Below are 20,845 nucleotides of genomic sequence, written 5' to 3' on the forward strand. Positions count from 1 at the left end.
TTAATGAAATGGTTAATTTACCTCGTACAAGAGGGTATTCATTAAGGATTTACAGTTACAATTGTAACTTCAAAGTTACAATTGTGCTGATAAATAATTGATTGGAGCTGGAGCTTCTTGACACTACTCCATGAATCTTTTGTAAATAAGATACTATCTCATTTAAATACGAACACATGGATACGCTTAGTTACACTACAAGTTACAATGGCTTATATGTATAACATAGTCTGTTTTGCTTTCATGGCTCTGGTCGCTGATATTTGTAGCATTATTATTTGAGGACTGTAGAAATACTCCATACCAAATATGGCTTTATCATTATTTTAGAGTTTCGTCTTCTTTCAAATTAAAAAGACACACGTTTTAGTCTGTAGAACACAAGTTTGTGTCCAAAACGGCCGCTTCTTTTTGTTGGACTTATCAAAGCGGTAGGCAGCTTTAAATAAAGTTAAAATACCTGAGGAGTACGTGATGGCCTCATTTGCAAGCTTACAGTAATTGGGAAAGGCAGCAAGCCACTACTAATGTTAACGCTTAAGTTGGAATCAAGTCACTAATGGTCACTAAAAAAGTCACTAATCAAGTCACTAATGGCGACGCTGTATGCATTCCCTTTTACAAAGAGTTGGACTATCAAGAAGGTCTTATACGCCATGTTTTAATGATATGTTAGCTTCATATTAAGATATTAGTGCACTGAATAGGCCGAGGCTTCTTTTCTGACCCCTTAAACCAAGGTGAATAAAGGTTTGGTAACCATGGTAACCAGGTAATTTCCTAGCAACCAGTGTGAACCACTGCACTACTCTGCTTTACACACTTAAAACTAGAGGAGTCTTTACACTTGGCCTTACAGCTTCCAGCATCTCCTAGTAAGCGCTCTTTAAACTCACCAAAATAGTTATACAGTATTCACAAGCTGGATACACACCACCAGAATATATTATGCAGGCAGCTGTTTTCTAGCGCTGAGCTCTTTTGCTTGCTGCCTACTCCCTCTCTCTCTCTCTCTCTCTCTTCAGTAAACAGTTATGGCTGCTGTGTTTTAATTGTCAGCTGTGTTTTAATTGTCAGCTGTGTTTTAATTGTGAGCTGCTACCAAGGTGAATGTGGTCGTCTCTTGTCCTCTGTAATTGTATCTGTGAAGCAATGAATCATGTTGTTGTAGTGTTCCCTCTCAATGTATAGTTCTATCAGTATATCACGAAGATGATGGTGATGATTCCCTGGAAACCATGGCAACGCACGTACACACTGTGATGTGAATCAATAGCCGTTCTCATTCAATTCATCACAGCACAACATGCTACTTGACAGAACCAGTAGTGCTGCTCTCTGAAAAGCTCTGTAGCAAGTAATGACACATTAATGAAAAGCAACAGCTGTTGAGCTTGCTTCATATATCGGCTCTCTCTCCCTCTCTGCGCTGGCTCGTATAGAGAACTTTAGAACTCTACGACAATAATCAGAGTGGATTACTGTTCAGAGAGCATCACAAAACACGAGCGGCCTGTACACGTATACTCACGTAACATGGTCACGTGATCACGTGATGTGACGACACGTGGGCGGTCACGTGGGCAAGTGAGGAGATCTCCCGCGAAGGCACCTAGAGAATAGAATCATGTCGAGTCTTTCAACTTCGTATGTGGCTCTCAATGTGGCTGATTATTATTAGCTTTGTCGTTGAGTTCCATATCTCCAGGGTAATCTTTCTTTTTCGTTGCCGTGAAGATCTGTAATAATTAGCAGTGTCATGTCTACTCACCACGACACTCAGAGGTCTTCAATCGTTAGTTTTCATTTTCTGCCAACTTCTTGCGCTGCAATCAAAACAATGACATTGTTCTGATCTTTTCACTGAAGAAATCCCAGCAAGCCTCTGTATGCACTATATGTTGAGAGTGGACGTGACCATGGTAACCACGTGACATGCTGTGAGGAAACCTCTTTTAGTTAAACTTGTAAAGACGGCTTCATACACCTGAACAACATTCACACCACAATTCACCATTAACATTCCCCCCACATTATTCACAGCCTAAAACACTTTCCTTGGCATTATAAGGGGTTGACGTCACAAATGTAATATACGTGTATATATTGTACGCCAGAGCAACAAATTCGAGCCATATTTGAAAACCGTTCTTCATAGTTGAGACGTACTTCTCCTCTATATATATATTATATATATATATTATATACTGCTCTACAGTTATTGAATAATATTTAGACATGTAGTTGTGTATTACGTCACTTGTTTTACACTATAGTTTCATTCCTTCATTATTAAAGACAGGGATTCGGTTTGAAGAAGACGACTAGTTATACTGTTATTTTTGTTAACTTTGCAACGCCCTGTAAATCACGCCCCATTTTCTCATGTCAGTTGATCGTTTCTTCATAATATACTAATATATATGGGTATTATCTATTTTTACCTATTGTTACCTTTTTATCTGTACTAGTCAATCAGATTTTTGGGTACCGGGCCATCCTGGTTACCCTGCTATGGGCCGTTCCCCTGGCTTATGCAGGTCTAGTTTACCCATATATATATATAATACATACATAATAAACATATATATGTACTAATAGTAATATTATAGTGGTTTGATATTTCCCTCCATAATAGTAAATCATGATATATACACTGCTGCCCCGTTCTTCGCTGCCCCGTTCTTCGCTAGATCCTAAGTAATACATGCTGTTGCTAAGATTGCAATATGTGAGCAGAGCTGCATGTGTGGAGAGATACAAGTGAAATAGCGTACATATGATAGAGTATGTGATGCCGCTTGTGTAATCTATTAAGTGGTATTATAATGACATCATTTGTAAAGAATATTATTTAACATTTATTATCATATTTACAAAAACATGTGCTATAATTATCCTTAAAATGATAATGTATTATTTATTAATGCTTTTCAAACAAAGTTACAACGAATTCTTCATGTTATGCATCCTGGGTTTGGACAGGATATGCCCCTTTAAAATATTTCCATCACGTTACATTACATAATTCTGAAACATATATTATATTTACAATAAATTTAAAATTATGCAATATCACAACAGCTGCCTATAATAGTACCTCATGTGACTCATTTCCTAAAACATTGCTAGTGTGAAAGTGTAACTATTGTTTTGAGGATTAATACACATTATCTCCCATCATTCCCGACATTATATAGTCGAGCAACTGGTTTATAACCGACAACCTATTTATAGCCTATAGTGAAGATGGCAAACAAACTCTCAGAAGAACAGATCGCCGAATTCAGGGAAGCATTCAGTCTGTTCGACAAAGATGGCGATGGTACGGTTATTTCCCGCTATTCTATGAATACCATTACGTTTTAAATCGAAATAGCAAATAAAAATAAATGTCATTATGGTTATAACATCACTTTATAAAGTATGGAAACTAACATTGCAACGTCTTTTATACCTCCTGATCTGGATTAACGGTAACTCTCTCAGGAACTATCACAACAACAGAGTTAGGAACAGTCATGAAGTCCCTTGGACAGAGCCCTTGTGAATCAGACTTGCAGGATATGATCAACGAGGTAATTTAACCATTTCATTAACCATGGTAACCAGGTAACCAGGTAACCATGGTAGCCCGGTAAATTAACCATTTCATTTGGTGGTCGGGAATTTGCTTGTTACCTGGTGAATTAGCTTCCAATTGGTTCTGTTGTGAATATTATCCAGGACTAACATTAAACCCAGGTTGACGCAGATGGTAATGGAACGATAGACTTCAAAGAGTTTTTGGAGATGATGACCAAACACATGAAAGAGGCTGACTGCGACCAAGAATTGCGGGAAGCCTTCAAGGTGGGTTTGACTGTTTGATCCGCTGGATAGTTGTAGCAGTTACTATGGTTACTATAGTTACTATAGTTACCATAGTAACCTAAGCAGTTAGAGTTGTGGGTGTCTTATCTTTAATCGTTTGTACAGATCCCATCTTTAATCGTATGTACAGATCCTCCAAATTCAGCAGATTTTATTAAAGCTATTAAGCAAGTTTGATTAAATATTGATATTATACCGTGTGTAGTGTTGAGTGGTGAATATATAATATATTTAATGCTTATATAATAATATATAAATGTCCTATGTAGTGCCACTTCCGCGTGATATTGTGTGTGAAATATTGGCTAACAAATTCAAGTTGATGTTTCTGAGTATTCAAGCTATTGTGCGAGAGAGAAAATATGTTTGTTCCAGAAAATCAATGCGGGGTATTATTATATTATTATAGTGCTATAAAGGATAAATCGCAACACAATATTCGTGAATGTGATGTACACGGAGAAAAGAATGTGATAGAAACACAATCCTCGTAAAGAGCAGATCCTACATCTATAAATATTATAAACTTTTACTACACAGCTTGAAAGCACATGAAATATAATTATTCAAAGTATGAAAATTACAGCATTGATAATTATACAAAAATCAACAGCAACCACAATTAAAAATTAATTAAAGCTATAGCGTTTATAAATTCCCCTGATTTTGTGATTAATATTTAATTCTCCCGCTGTTACCTGTTGTACTATATTACTTTAATGTAATATGTGTCGCTGAAACGTTATTAAACTGCTTGCATCCCTTGCTTGTGTGAATTAGCGTTTTTTGTATTTTTATCACAGCTTTTTACTTTTACAATGTCCTCTGCTTGTGTCCAGGACGACAACTTCACTACAAGTACAGTTACCATAGCAACACCTACAGCCTGCGTTGCCTTTTTTATAACATTTTTTTGTAACAGCACCAATAACATCATGCTTGTGACAATGTGACGATCATGCAGTGGCTAACAGCTCACAGCAAGCATTTACTGAGACGCAGAAGTCAGCTTGTGTGAGCGAGAAAACACTTGATGTGGTTGTCGTGGCGTGTGTACAGCCAATCACGTGACAGCTTCAAATTCGAATGTAAGATTGTGGAATTTACAGCACACTCCCGCTAATAACTTGTGGATATTATATGGATATCATGGAACAGCCTTCAATGTGACCACACAAATAGTGGTTCCAGTGGTTTCAGAACCACCACAAATGGTGGTTCCAGTAAGTCATGTCCCAGTTGACACAGTGTTCTCTCTCGTGCAGCAGATTGTAAAGCAGCTACATTCCTCCGCATACAATCCTCCATGATATCAGTTACCATAGCAACAGTTACCCTCTATCAACACTCCCGTAGGTCTTCGACACCGACGGTAACGGCTTCATCAGCTCCGACGAACTGAAGCAAGTGATGAAGAACCTGGGAGAGAAGCTGACCGACGAGGAGATTAACGAGATGATAAGGGAAGCTGATGATGACGGCAACGGACAGGTCGATTTTGATGAGTTCGTTAAGATGATGCAATCGACAAAATGATGGAAATGTTGTGGTCGAGTAAGGGACCTAGGGAAGGTTACTATGGTAACTATAGTAACCATAGTAACTAGGGCAGGCTCATTTCTCGATCTACGCAGATGACATAATTCCTTATCTTCACACAGTCTAGGCACTCTAGGCACATTTATTAGTTTAATTTAACTTTTAATTTATGTATAAAAAAGTGTTTATTACGATACTGTTCAAGAAGTGTAAACCGTTGGAGTTTTAAGCGCAGTTATTTACTTTTGGCGCCTGATTCAGTTGTACCTTTGAAATTTCCTGTGAAAGAATATTTATAAGTTCAAACGAAGGAATGTATATAATATGCCTGCCCGATCCATATCTCCAGGATTCGAGCAGGATTGTGAACTAACTAAAGTATAAGTCTTTTGAAATCCTCAGTTATTATATTAAGATACCATGTGAAGTCCATTTTTTTCCTTATCATTTCAGAATGAAATTCTTATCGATTAGTTGTTGTTTTCTTGGAGTTAAAATAAATGTGAAACAAACGTTGAAAAATTATCCAAAAGTTATCAAATGTTCAGCTAATAAACGAAGTCATACTATAATTTTGTATGATCACCACACACGTGTTGAAATAAATATATTTCCCTATTTTGCATGATACTCGTCAATGTGCTACTTTCTTGATTCTTGTATAATTGCCACCAGAAAAACCTATGGTAAATCGTAGTCTTCACGGGGATCTTTGCCATCAAGTAACTTCTTTCTTTCGAAAAATTGAATGTGTGAAAAATTAAATACTTGCCTCATGACGAGGAAAATTTTCAATATTCTCGCAATTTTGCCATCGAAAAACATCGAATATTTTAGGTTGAAATATGTTTGAGTTTAAGTTTCAGCCAAATGAATACGAAAAACTCTAAAACTGGATGGCATCGATCCCCACTTTCCTTTCTGCTCCCGTTAATTCAACATATTCTAATTAGCTCCCCTCAATTAAAAAGGCAGTACTACCTTAGATCTACTGGTTAATATTTCGGATGACCTTCCAGTAAAATTTCCGAAAACAAGGACACTCAAATAGTACTAGTAGTAGTAGATTGCATTCCGATGCTGGCCTGAGTGTTTTGGAGCCTGTTAAACTTTTGTTAATACTTTAATAGGTATTTATAACACAACCACATGCATACAAAAATGTTTAACGTGATACTGCTACATATTTGTTCAATTTTTCCATGCCATGCACTGTGAGCCTGAATAGCGAAAGCAAATGATAATGTTGACAGTATAACCGTCAGCATTTAGTCTTGAAATTGTAACAAATGGGGTATCCATAGTAACTGTAAGAAATGGGGTTAAAACCTATACCACATTGAAACTGTAAGAAATGGGGTTAAAACCTATACCACATTGAAATATATGAGAAGCTAAATTCAGGATTGCCATGGTTACCTGGTTACCTGGTTACCTGGTTACCAGGGTTGCCACTGCAGCCTTCCTAATTCTTGAAGCAGCAGTTTCACATTTGATTTGTACACTAATTAAACGTGTTTTGATTAAAATGTACCGAAGATGAAATGTAAGCTCAAAAAGAAATCAGAAAGCAGTCAGATCTCTCAATTGCGACCACAAAACGCGACCGGCCTTATTATTTAGGTGTTTGATAAGGACGGAAACGGAAAGATCAGCAAGGAAGAGCTGAAACTAGTGATGAAGAACCTGGGGGAGAACCTGACGGACGAGGAGATTAGTGAGATGATATTGGAAGCCGATGATAACGGCGATGGTGCCGTAGATTACGAGGAGTTTGTTAAGATGATGCAAACAAAATGATGCGGTTACTATGGTAACGGTTGTCACGCTAGTTTTAGTTTGCAAGATCAGTTTTCTCTTCCATGGGGTGGAAATTCTACTGGACGTTCTTCCTTAAGTTCATATTTAATGTTGAGGTTTACTATAAAATTACTTTACTTAACGTTATATATAATGGGGGTAGTTTCGATCAGAGCCGTACTGGCTAAAGTGCAGCTGGATGTGTTGAACTTAAAATATGGAATTTTTATTTTTGGGGTAATTCTAGAATAAAATAAAACTAAATATGTTCATAAATTTGTGATTAAATTTTATAACTTCAATAACCATAATCCTGTGATGGACGAGCCGCTACCTTTAGATTATGTTTAATCTTATACGACAGAAGTGAAGGAAATTGGACCTTCATGAAATCGTGGCATTTTAACACAAGTACTTTTTCTTTAGATTTATAAACGAATAAACGGACTTAGGACTTAAAGATTAGCGATTCTTTTGCGTAAAGGTGAACGTTTTGTTGACGGATTTTCTGATTTGATGAATTTTGTTCGACTAATATGCTCTGTCAATATTGACTTGTTTTTATCAAAATTCGACTCGCATCAACAACAGGGACAAAAAAAATCGCGGCATGTGCGGGATCGCGATTTTTCCCTTTCTTTGCGACAAATTTTATGTTTCGTCTGTTTTGCTTGTCGCGGTATCGCGGTTTGTGGGCAAAATAATCGCGATTTTCTTTTGTCCCTGATCAACAATAAATAAGTATAAACGAAAGGAATCGATGTAGTCCGAGGAGCCCTAATCCTCCTCGCGTCCTAAGATGGCGTTTCTCTTGTCTCATATACGAGCCATTAATTGAATCATTTAAAAATGAGCTAAAATATATCGCCAGTCTAATAGGAAGCATTTGAATTCCGGTTACCATGGTTACCATTGGTTACCTTGGTCATCTGAATAAGCCCTCACTTTTGCTGCTGCTAAATGTTTGTTGATTTTGTTAGCATGTTTTGAGCTACGAGCGTGAATGAATGAATGAAAAAGAAAGCACTGTTGATAGTACTAATTAGCCTCAGCATTTAGCAGAATTTAACGTGTAGGAGCATGCAGTGAAGCGAGATAAGATCTTACCACCATGATAGTGGACGAGTCATGAGCGTGTGTGAATGCAAAGTCCGAGCAGAAATCAGGAATCAGTCAGATATCTCCCAGATCACAGAACGAGAAAATTAACAGAACCCTCCTAACACGCACGGTCTTCCTCTTAGGTGTTTGATAAGGACGGAAACGGAAGGATCAGCCAGCAGGAGCTGAAACTGGTTATGAAGAACCTGGGGGAGAACCTGACGGACGAGGAGATTAACGAGATGATAAGGGAAGCTGATGATGACGGTGACGGACACGTTGATTTTGATGAGTTTGTTAAGATGATGCAAACAAAATGAAGCGGTTGTCACGCTAGTTTTTGTTTGCAAGATCAGTATTCTCTTCCATGGGGTGGAAACACTGCTGGACGTCCTACCTTTATATTTAATGTAGAGACCTCTTACGAGCATGCTTTACTTAATATCATAGCGAGTTCAACTTCAATCAGAGCCCCTTTGGTTAGAGTGCAGCTAAATATAGAATTTGTAACCATGGTTACCAGGCATATAGTATGGAATTTGTATAGGTTGAAGTTGAGATCTCATGTTGCTATGTTGTTAAAATATGAAACTTTATTTTTGGGGTAATCTAGGAAAAAATGTAGATAAATATGTTTCACCCAAAGTAGTGGTATTCATTAGTTTGAAATTGAATGTTATATATTATCTTTGACCTTAATTCCGCGAAGTATGACTAGAGCCCACAAAGTTTAGATAATTGTTTCATTGTGCAATTATTGCACTACAGAAGTAAAGAATATTGAATCTATAACCTATAACGAAATCTCAGCACTAGAATCCTTCACAGCTAACATTTTTATGACAATAGACTTTTTTCTTCAAATTTAGAAACGCATATATAATATAGTATACCATGGTAACCATGGTTACCATGGTTACCACGCATATAGTATGGAATACTATATATATACATACTATATTAATATAGTATGGAGTTAGAAGCTTCTTTTATATAAGCTTGTAAGGTGAACGTTTTGTTGTCGGATTTCTGATTTAATGAATTATGTTCGAGTATTGTTCTGTAGCAATAAGTTATACTAACATATTGTGCTCTGTCAATATTGTATAGAACATATTTTTAGTAAACGGAATTATGAATTGACTTGTTTTTATTCAAATTGGACTCACTTAAATAAATGCATATTGCATAATATCCAATGGGTCAGTACAGTTTACCTACAATAGAAATTCAGTTAGGCAGCTTCTAATGAACCAACCCTACAACACAACAATTGGAAGAATGTGACTATCCCGATATCAACCCTCGCGTTTGTGTGCTAAACAAACCCTTTACACTAGGGCTTCTCGCTTAAATAGCAAAACCTCGAGTTTGTGTGCTAAACAAACCCTTAATACTAGGGCTTCTCGCTTAAATAGCAAAACCTCGAGTTTGTGTGCTAAACAAACCCTTAATACTAGGGCTTCTCGCTTAAATAGCAAAACCTCGAGTTTGAGTGCTAAAGAAACCCTTAATACTAGGGCTTCTCGCTTAAATAGCAAAACCTCGAGTTTGTGTGCTAAACAAACCCTTAATACTAGGGCTTCTCGCTTAAATAGCAAAACCTCGAGTTTGAGTGCTAAAGAAACCCTTAATACTAGGGCTTCTCGCTTAAATAGCAAAACCTCGAGTTTGTGTGCTAAACAAACCCTTAATACTAGGGCTTCTCGCTTAAATAGCAAAACCTCGAGTTTGTGTGCTAAACAAACCCTTAATACTAGGGCTTCTTGCTTAAATAGCAAAACACGCTCCTGAAAACCGTGTAGCTAAAACGTTTCGTAGCCTGTTTAACTTTTATCAACATGTATTTATCCATTTTGATAAAAGTTAAAATGTTTATAAACACAACTGCATACAACATACCAACATTTTTAACAAAATCAGATCTAGTCATCCAGGTTATAAACTAGTTGACTGTGAGATTAAGAAAGGGAAATATGTGAATATTATATGGATATCATTAAAGCACTGTTCACAGAATCTTTAGCATTTACCCTTCTTTCTTAAACTTTAAGAATAGAGGGCAAGAAGTTTTATCACTTTAAACTGTATGTATCGAAATCAAGAGGTAGAATTGTTGTCACTTTGAAGCAAATCAACAGGTATAATTTCTATCACTTTGAAGGCAAATCAACAGGTATAATTGTTATCACTTTGAAGGCAAATCAACAGGTATAATTTCTATCACTTTGAAGGCAAATCAACAGGTATAATTTCTATCACTTTGAAGGCAAATCAACAGGTATAATTTCTATCGCTTTGAAGGCAAGGCAAATCAACAGGTATAATTTCTATCACTTTGAAGCAAATCAACAGGTATAATTTCTAACGCTTTGAAGGCAAATCAACAGGTATAATTTCTATCGCTTTGAAGGCAAATCAACAGGTATAATTGTTATCACTTTGAAGGCAAATCAACAGGTACAATTTCTATCACTTTGAAGCAAATCAACAGGTATAATTTCTATCACTTTGAAGGCAAATCAACAGGTATGATTTCTATCACTTTGAAGCAAATCAACAGGTATAATTTCTATCGCTTTGAAGGCAAATCAACAGGTATAATTTCTATCGCTTTGAAGGCAAATCAACAGGTATAATTTATATCACTTTGAAGGCCAATTAACAGGTACAATTTCTATCGCTTTGAAGGCAAATCAACAGGTACAATTTCTATCACTTTGAAGGCAAATCAACAGGTACAATTTTTATCCTTTGAAGGCAAATCGACAGGTACAATTTCTATCGCTTTGAAGGCAAATCAACAGGTACAATTTCTATCGCTTTGAAGGCAAATCAACAGGTATAATTTCTATCACTTTGAAGCAAATCAACAGGTATAATTTCTAACGCTTTGAAGGCAAATCAACAGGTATAATTTCTATCGCTTTGAAGGCAAATCAACAGGTATAATTGTTATCACTTTGAAGGCAAATCAACAGGTATAATTTCTATCACTTTGAAGGCAAATCAACAGGTATAATTTCTTTCACTTTGAAGGCAAATCAACAGGTATAATTTCTATCACTTTGAAGCAAATCAACAGGTATAATTTCTATCACTTTGAAGGCAAATCAACAGGTATGATTTCTATCACTTTGAAGCAAATCAACAGGTATAATTTCTATCGCTTTGAAGGCAAATCAACAGGTATAATTTCTATCGCTTTGAAGGCAAATCAACAGGTATAATTTATATCACTTTGAAGGCCAATTAACAGGTACAATTTCTATCGCTTTGAAGGCAAATCAACAGGTACAATTTCTATCACTTTGAAGGCAAATCAACAGGTACAATTTTTATCACTTTGAAGGCAAATCGACAGGTACAATTTCTATCGCTTTGAAGGCAAATCAACAGGTACAATTTCTATCGCTTTGAAGGCAAATCAACAGGTATAATTTCTATCACTTTGAAGGCAAATCAACAGGTATAATTTCTATCGCTTTGAAGGCAAATCAACAGGTATAATTTCTATCACTTTGAAGGCAAATCAACAGGTACAATTTCTATCGCTTTGAAGGCAAATCAACAGGTATAATTTCTATCACTTTGAAGGCAAATCAACAGGTATAATTTCTTTCACTTTGAAGGCAAATCAACAGGTATAATTTCTATCACTTTGAAGGCAAATCAACAGGTATAATTTATATCACTTTGAAGGCAAATCAACAGGTACAATTTCTATCACTTTGAAGGCAAATCAACAGGTACAATTTCTATCGCTTTGAAGGCAAATCAACAGGTATAATTTCTATCACTTTGAAGGCAAATCAACAGGTATAATTTCTTTCACTTTGAAGGCAAATCAACAGGTATAATTTCTATGACTTTGAATTTATCATTATTAAAAGGTGCAGGTCAGCACGGTACTTGTGTATCTTTGTGTGTAAGTGTTCAGATTGAAAGCAACCGTTGCTTAGCAACGTGAAGCTGAAAGCAGCGTGATGTGATCTTCCAGTGTGATCTTTCTTTGATTATCACATGATAATTGTGACGTGTGTCTTGAATGCGAAGCCCGAATGCAGAAGCAGAAAGCACTCAGATCTGTCTCTACCAATATCTAAATCACAGAACGAGAAAATTAACAGAAGCTTACCCGCCCGGTCTCCTTCCTTAGGTGTTTGACAAGGACGGCAGCGGCAAGATCAGCAAGCAAGAGCTGAAAGAAGTGATGAAGAACCTGGGGGAGATCTTGACGGACCAGGAGATAACAGAGATGATAAGGGAAGCTGACGATAACGGGGACGGTGAAGTTGATTTCGAGGAGTTCGTTAAGATGATGCAGACCACAAAATGAAGGGAATGGTTTGCAAGGCTGCAGTCCTGTCTGCTGTGGCTGGAAATATTGCTGGACGTCATAGTTACCATAGTTACCATAGTAACATTCACTTGTTTTAAATCACATATATAAATTATAAGGGTAACTTTGATCAGAGCCATTGGATTGAGTGCAACTAAATAAAGAATTTGTATAGTTTAACTTTAGAGTTGAAATCATGCTATTAAAAGGATTTTGTTTTTGGGTTTCATTCATGAATTTGAATTTGTATTTTGTATATCTTCAAATGATCTCGCAAAGACCAAAACCTTTAGAAGTTTAGATAATTGTTCATTTTGCATTACACATCTACAAAAGTGGAGGAATTCGTATCTATTACCTCCATAAATTTTAAAATTATGAAATCATGGCTTTGACTCCTTCACAGCTAACAGTACGATTACAATAATTATAAACGAATATAATAATATCATGTGGAATTAAGTGTTACCATTGTTACCATGGTCACGATTCTTTTATAGTTCTATATAAAGATAAACGTTTTGTTGACGGATTTTCTGATTTGATGACGAATTTTCTGATTTGATGAATTTTGTTTACCTTAACAAAAAGTTAAATCTAACATAATATGCTCTGTCAATATTGTATAGCAAAACCAAAATGAATTATCTGAATTGACTTGTTTCAATTAAAATTTTACCCATTTAAATAATTTATGATATTCCAGGGGTCAGACGTCAGTGTTTAAAACTTTAAAACAACAAAACATTACCCAAAATAGATTGTAGGTTGGGCACTGGGCAATTTTAGTTTATGTTAATTAGTATATTGACGAAAATTCTTACTCTATCATATCTCCGAGATAAGTTTCAAAGTTTTACCCCTCATCCGAACGCTCTGTCGGGAGTTATATAGCTATAATAGTACATCAGAGTTTACCGTGTATTATTAATACACGGTACGGGTAAGCTCTGATGTACGAATAAAGTGCCCTAAATTGAGTGAGATAGGTCGGGAGTACTGCACTGTAGACAGTTTTTGTAGAAAAATATTGCAGTTATATGGCTGCTGCTATCTGAGAACATTCTAGAAGGGTCTTGGGAGCTGTATATCCTCCGGCCCTCCGGTTACTACTTTACTTGGGAGCTGTATATCCTCTATCTGGCTCTCCAGTTACTACTTTACTTGGGAGCTGTATATCCTCTGGCTCTCCAGTTACCATCGTTGTTAAATACGTCAAAAAATCGGCTCAAAATACGGCGCATTCAATGTTCGAGAGAAATGCGTAAGAATACGTCAAGTTTCCATTCAAGTTTCCATTCAATAAGCCCCAAAAAATTGAATTGAGACCCAGTTAAATTTTGTCCGGAATACGTTTAAAATTTGTCCGAAATACACGCGCAGATCAAATTAACGCCGCGCATTTTGAATTCCTTGAATTTTCTGAGCAAGTAGGCCATAATATATATAAGGCATAACAGGGTCGCGGTCACAAATCAGCGTGGACGGTCCGCGGTCTAAAGTAGCATTAGCGAGTAGCGACCATAGTCGCTACTTCATGATACTTCTGATCAGTGAGAGTGGTGGCTAGAGTTTGCTTTTCCGGAACTGAGACTCCTCTCCCCATAGTGGAGAGGGCTAGGACCATATTAAGGAAGTATGGGCTCTCGACTTTAGAGAAAGGAATAGCTTTTAGTCAGAAATAGTTTCTTTTAGACTATAATTATAAATAATTAGAATTACTATTAGGTGTAGCTATCCGTGCATCAAAAGCAAAAAGTGAAAAGGCAGTTTATTTAAACACGTGAATCGACCATTCAACAGCTAGCTGACATACTGCCAGACTAACTAAAACTTCCTTTTCATTGATCAGGATAGCTGCATCTAAAACCATTATTTAAAGTGTCATATCAACTGGCCCAAAATCTGTGTAACTGGGGATAAAACATAAAACCATTATGTCAGCACGTTGTGTTAATCTTCACCAAAACGTTGTCGTCAGGTATTTGACCAGAATGGGGACGGGTTCATTTCAGCAGAGGAGCTGAAAACAGTTATGAGGAACCTAGGAGAGACACTTACTGATGACGAAATAGATCAGGTTTGTGAAATATCACGTGTTGTCGTGTTCATATTGAATTTGATAAGACAAACTAACATTAAACGTAAATTGAAGCGAAAATGCGCATGATGCAGCTGTTATCAAACTTGTGTAATAACTAATATAAAATGGAGGTTAGACTTAGAAGATGTGACAAACAATTTCACGGGTCTGGTCTCATCTTGAGTGGACCAAATATCCATAAAACAAACATGTTCCATGTCATTTCGTTGGCCATGACTCCGAAGATGAATATATAGCGATAACCCTACTCAAGATCATAAACAATATCAGGGTAAGGTTTATGTCTATTAGACATAACCCTTAACCTGATCATAACCCAGAACCCTAAGCACATATTTCCAATCCACTACCGTTATAGCCATGACAACCATAGCCCTAAACAATTGAATTCAGCAGCTCATCACGTGATCTAAACAGGTTTTTGCTCATAACTCCATAGTGAAGCGTATTTACCTTTTGATATGGCAAAATAATATTTTGTGTACCCTCGCGAGGCCGGGGCCGTTCATAAATATTTAAAAAATATAATAACGGGCAGCATATTAGTAAATTACATTACCGTTATAATGATATTATGATAATGTTTAGGGCCACAACCTCGGTCGCTCATAGCCTAGCCGTAGCATGCTGCAAGTGCAATTCTTCATTCTGCGCCCCAATCTCCCGCTCAACCATAAACCACCGATTAATAATTCAAAAGCTTTTCAAACATCATCATTAATAATAATAATTATGAACAGTCTTGCGCTAATTCCATTTCGAAAAGATATAAACCGTTGTTGAAGTGTGCGACGTGATATGGATTGGGCAGTATCCATGATCCAAGAATTCTGATCAGCGGAATTCCGAATTAGGCCTAAACATAATTATTATAACTCAACATAGCCCTAATCGCAACCGTTTTTGAAAACGATATTAACTTAACCGCTATCTTACTAGCTATATACAGGGTGAGTTGAAAATGCAATGGAAAATAGTGTGTGGAATGTAAAAATCGATAATTTTTTATGAAAGAGCAAATTTTGAAAGGTGAATTGCTATCAGTTCATAAACTTTACAAATTTCATTCTTGCCTCTCATTAAATTCTAACTTATAATTTGGTTGATTTTTGGCAGTTTTCCAAAAAATCGTAAATTCGTCCTAATAAGGTTCTCAAATCGCGTGCCCTGAAAATCGAGTCTAAAAATCTATCTTCTCGTACATTTTTTGAGAAAAACTCATCAAAAAACGAGGTCCAAGATTTGCAAAATCGGAAAAACAATTTTGAAGGCGTATCTCAAAATTCTGTCCGGATCCGGTTCATCTCTTCTAAATGATCCCTAGAAGTAGAACATATCCTGAACGTTTCAGGGTGATTGCTCAAAAAATGTAGGACATAGGAGAAAATAGATTTTTAGATTCGATTGTCAGGGCACGCGATCAAAAATCACCAGGCCACACGCGCTGACCTTTGACCGGCAATAATCAAAAGCATCTGATAAATATTACTCCCCTCTATCAGAAACAACTAAAAAGTAGATTTTGAGAAAATTTGAAAATTTCCATGAAGACCCCGGCCCCCTTAATACAGTCAAGTCGGCAAATAGACAATTGTCTTAATCGTTGTCGTTATCAACATGTCCTAGCTAATAAAGGACGATGGGTTGAGCAAATTATTAATTATTAAGTATTTTTATTGTATTATTATAATATTTATATATTTTCATTACCTAAATATGCAAAAATTAAGTGGAAATTTCATTTTTCAAAAAAATTAGAGCCATTTACATTCCACACACTATTTTCAACTCACCCTGTACCTATTATAAAGCGAGACAATAGTTATGGATGGATGGATGGATCCGTACCATTTTACTGACACCACGGCATCAACTTTAACGTGAATTTCCGCAAAAACCGTATAGTAAAAGACATACAACTTAAACTTTTTCGACTGGGTCAAATGCTTTAATGGCCTCCAAATCAGCATGAAAAAAAAATTAGCCAAGAAATAGGAGGTTTAGAGCCCAAAATTTGGACTCCGGCCCCAAGTGGTGTCAAAAACGCGAATTAAATAGGTAATAATTATTTTAGTCTCTTATTTTAGAGTTATACGGGTTCCTGCTAGTCGGCAATAATAAGTATAACCGTTTTGAAAACGATAACCGGTTTTGAAATAATATAACGATTATTGTTCCTCAAAACGATCATCGTTTTTCAAAACGATAAAATTGGACCCACCATAATTGTCTCACTGTTAAATTATTGTTTCCTGCAAAACTAAAATCTAGGAAACGTTCGCGTTTTACTGATGGATGGATCGATTGAATTAATATGCACTAATATGCACTAATATACATTAATATGCACTAATATGCACTAATATACACTAATATGCACTAATATACACTAATATGCACTAATATACACTAATATGCACTAATATACACTATTATCACACTTTCGAGCCAAATTTGGCAGGAAAGCAGAATTTATATTCCATGCCCCGATGGGGAGCACTGGCTCTCACCCTGGGGCATGAAATATCAATCAGTTGCTCAGAGAGTGCTCCATAGAAACTAGGAGCCCGCTCTCAGCAACTGATCTACTACTGTAAGGTACTGATCAAAATACAGATTTAAATCAATAACCTGAAGTAGTCTACGACCATAAATGCAATGATCAGATAAACTTTCCAGAATAAGGAAAAATGTATATTTATACTCGGTTTTTAAAACATTTCCTTGCGTTTGAGATGCGTTAACTTACTTACTTGTAGTTACTTGATTAGGTCTCCTCAATCATTCGAGTGGCCTGCACCAATGAACTCCCGTTTGTGACGTATCATCTCCCTCCAAAGTTTGCGGTCACTAGCCATCTCGCTCGCTCCTTCTAGATCTATGTCAGTGTTTCCTGTAAACGCTGCAGCATCTTCCAGCAAACATTTCCTCCAGTTCTTTCTTGGACGGCCCCTAGATCTTCTCCCATGGGCAGGGGTCCAGTTAAGCAGGTACTTAGGAAGCCTAGTGTCTGGCATTCTGGTGACATGGCCAAACCAACGCAGGCGGTTTGCTCCTATGTACGTCTCTACTGGATTTATCTTTGCACGCTCCAGCACTTCAGTGTTTCTAACCCGATCGAGCCATCTTATCCTAAGTATTCTCCTCAAGCAACGCTGATGGAACACCTCAAAGCGATGTAGCTGCTTTTTGGTTGTGTTCCAAACCTCACTACCATATAACAATATTGTCAAAACCGCTGCCTTATAAATCCTGATCTTTGTATAAGACTGGATGTTGCGGTTTTTCCATATATTACTCAGTTGATTGAAGGCTCCGGAAGCTTTCTGAATCCTAGCTGACAACTCACGGTCGATAGTACCGTCGCTGGAAATAATTGTACCTAAGTACGTAAAATCACTAACTTGCTGCACTGGCGTGTCTTCAACAGTGATGTTCACTGTGGCTTCTTTCGTGTATGGCCGTTGAGAGGTTGCTTTACCAATGACCATAGCCTCAGTCTTTTTACCATTGATTCTAAGACCTCCCTGGGCACCATACATACACAAAAGGTCAGTTGTTTCTTGAAGACCTTCCTCGCTGTTATCCAGTACAGCCATGTCATCTGCATAATCTGTATCTAACACAGTGATATCATCAACAAGCGGACTGATAGATCTTTGAAGAACCGCTCCGTGGGACACCACTTTGTTGCTTTCTGTTCTCTCAGCAGCCACATTGAGGCAGACATTAAAAAGTGGGGGACCCTGAATGTCTCCTTGGCCACTGCCTGAACTTACTTCAAACCATTCTGATAGTTCACCATTGTGTCTAACAGCACTAACAGTTCCATTAAAGAATGCCTGTATTATTCGAATGTATCTACATGGCAGGCCATAATGACTGAATGCTTTCCAAATATAATTCCTGTCGATGCGGAATCAAAAGCTGCCTTGAAGTCCACAAAATTTACATACAGGGGGAGATTATATTCAATGCAGTTATGTATAATAGTGCGGAGTGAATAAATCTGATCAATGCATGATCTGTTCTTTCTAAACCCACACTGATTGTCTCGTAGCAAACTTTCTAAACCGTCACTCATGCGTTGTAATATGATGATTTGATACAGTTTAGATGCTGTAGATCTTAGAGTGATCCCCCTATTATTGGAGCAATGAGAGGTATCACCCTTCTTTGGTACAATTATCACGATGCCTTTCAACCAGTCGTCAGGCACTGTTTCTGAATTCCAAACTTTAGAGAACAATTTCTCCATCCTATCCACAAGACCACTTGCCCCATACTTTAACTGCTCATTAGAGATTTCGTCGATCCCAGCACTTTTGTGGTTCTTCAATTTTTTGAGACAGTTTAAAATCTCAAGTCTAGTGGGGGGACCATCACCATCACCAAGATAAGGAAAGCATGGAACCACTTCAAGATGGTCCAGGTCAGACAGATCCGCATTCGTGGGAGGAGGGTTTAATAGCTCCGAAAAATGTTCTCCCCATCTCTCTCTCTGAGCAGAAGGATCAGCAATCAACTTCCCGGATTTGTCTCTTACAGCAGTTGATTTTCGATTCTTCTTACCGGACAGTGTTTTTATCCGTTGCCAGACTTCCCTTTGCCGGCCATGGACAGCAGCTGTTTCCAGATCTGCTGCAACTCTAAGAGCCCAATTCTCGTCGTCTTTCCTGCAGCTCTTTTTGACAAGTTTGTTGGCCCGAGAATACTCGCTCCTATTGTTGTTGTCACTAGGCGCCATCTGTTTAATCTTACTGCGTTCTGCAATAAGGCTTTTTGTCTCCTGAGACAAATGCTGCTGCTTTCTGCGCCGGGGGCGCTCACCCAGTACCTCCATAGACACTTCTTTAATGGTATCCTTAACTAATGTCCATTCTCCATCAAGATTCTCCTCCATTGGTAGGCAGCTAAAACGATTTTGAAGAGCAATGCAGTACTCTTCAACCTTGGACTGATCTCTAAGATTCTCAATTGCTGGAGATATCCTACGAGAAGCGTTCATTTTTTGAACTGCCATAAGTTTGACTCTAAATTGACCCCGAACCAAATAATGATCGGAGCCAATGTCTGCACCCCTGCATGATCTTACGTCAAGTAGAGAGTGACTCCACTTGGTAGAAATACAGACATGGTCAATCTGATTTACTGTGCGGCCATCTGGAGACTTCCAACTTCCTTTATGAATATCACGATGCTGGAAAAGCGTCCCACCGATTGTCAGCTGATGTAATGCACAGAAATCTAATAGTCGAAGGCCGTTGTCATTTGATGAAACGTGAAGGGAATGCTTACCAATCACACCGGACCAAGCTGAATTATCTTGGCCAATGCGAGCATTTAGATCTCCAAGTAAAAACTTCACGTCATGAGCTGGTAGTTCATCAAATGCCCCAGATAGCTGCTGATAAAAGTCATCGTTTACCCCGAATCCGTTAAGCGAAATACATTTTTTTTTGTACAACCTTTTCAAGCTGTTGCTTTTTTTATTGCACTTCATAGTTCAAAGCTTAATTAGGCTTCGGATGATGAAACAAAGTAAAAACTCCCTGGCTTGTGCGACTAACCCCATATCGCTACTATTCAAATATAGTGCCAAGTCGGCCAGTCACTAAGCAGCTAATTAATACAGATTCGGTTGATGATACAAACTCCCTGGCTCGTACGACTAGCTAGTATTCAAGTATAGTGCCTGGCACAGTTCAGAGTGACTTAAGGTTACTGAAAAGGACATCAAAGTTTACAAGCAGACTTGAAAGTTGCACAAAGTTTTGGTACTTGTCAGCGATACAATCAATCAGGCTAATTAATTTCCTTAATCGCTTACTTGAAATTAAAAAGGAAGTGTCAGAACAAACTACAGTCACCCTCACAAAAATAGTAAACACTAAAAGTAAACGATGTTTGATTCATTGATCGAACGAATAAAACGCACAAAACAAGAATCTTGGTGTCAAGTAGTTATATTTGAAAGAAAATTATTGTCAAGAATTGATAAAGGGCTGGTCAGCAAATCATAACGTAATAAATTGTGATACATTACGAATATTAATTTAGCCACATTTCAGCCATTTCAGACCTCA

General features: G+C 37.3%; 1 protein-coding gene across 6 annotated transcripts in view; it reads left to right on the forward strand.

Moving 5' to 3' along the window:
- The window catches only part of LOC134823570 (calmodulin-A-like), a 97,822-nt gene that overhangs the window by 74,215 nt on the left and 2,762 nt on the right, over window positions 1-20,845 (forward strand). For 2 of the 6 annotated variants that reach the window (XM_063835098.1, XM_063835099.1), the window contains exons 2-5: window positions 3,236-3,325; window positions 3,490-3,578; window positions 3,745-3,852; window positions 5,230-5,885. In XM_063835098.1, coding sequence (XP_063691168.1) covers window positions 3,250-3,325; window positions 3,490-3,578; window positions 3,745-3,852; window positions 5,230-5,409 — 453 coding nt within the window. In that variant the 5' untranslated portion in view covers window positions 3,236-3,249 and the 3' untranslated portion in view covers window positions 5,410-5,885. Of the gene's footprint in view, window positions 1-3,235; window positions 3,326-3,489; window positions 3,579-3,744; window positions 3,853-5,229; window positions 5,886-7,035; window positions 7,714-8,456; window positions 9,453-12,472; window positions 13,309-14,636; window positions 14,736-20,845 lie in introns of those variants that run through there. The other 4 variants (XM_063835104.1, XM_063835101.1, XM_063835102.1 and 1 more) reach the window with 4 other exon arrangements.

The sequence above is a fragment of the Bolinopsis microptera genome, chromosome 11 (assembly GCF_026151205.1).
Source record: "Bolinopsis microptera isolate Bmic1 chromosome 11, MBARI_Bmic_1.0, whole genome shotgun sequence".
Taxonomy (NCBI): Eukaryota; Metazoa; Ctenophora; class Tentaculata; order Lobata; family Bolinopsidae; genus Bolinopsis; species Bolinopsis microptera.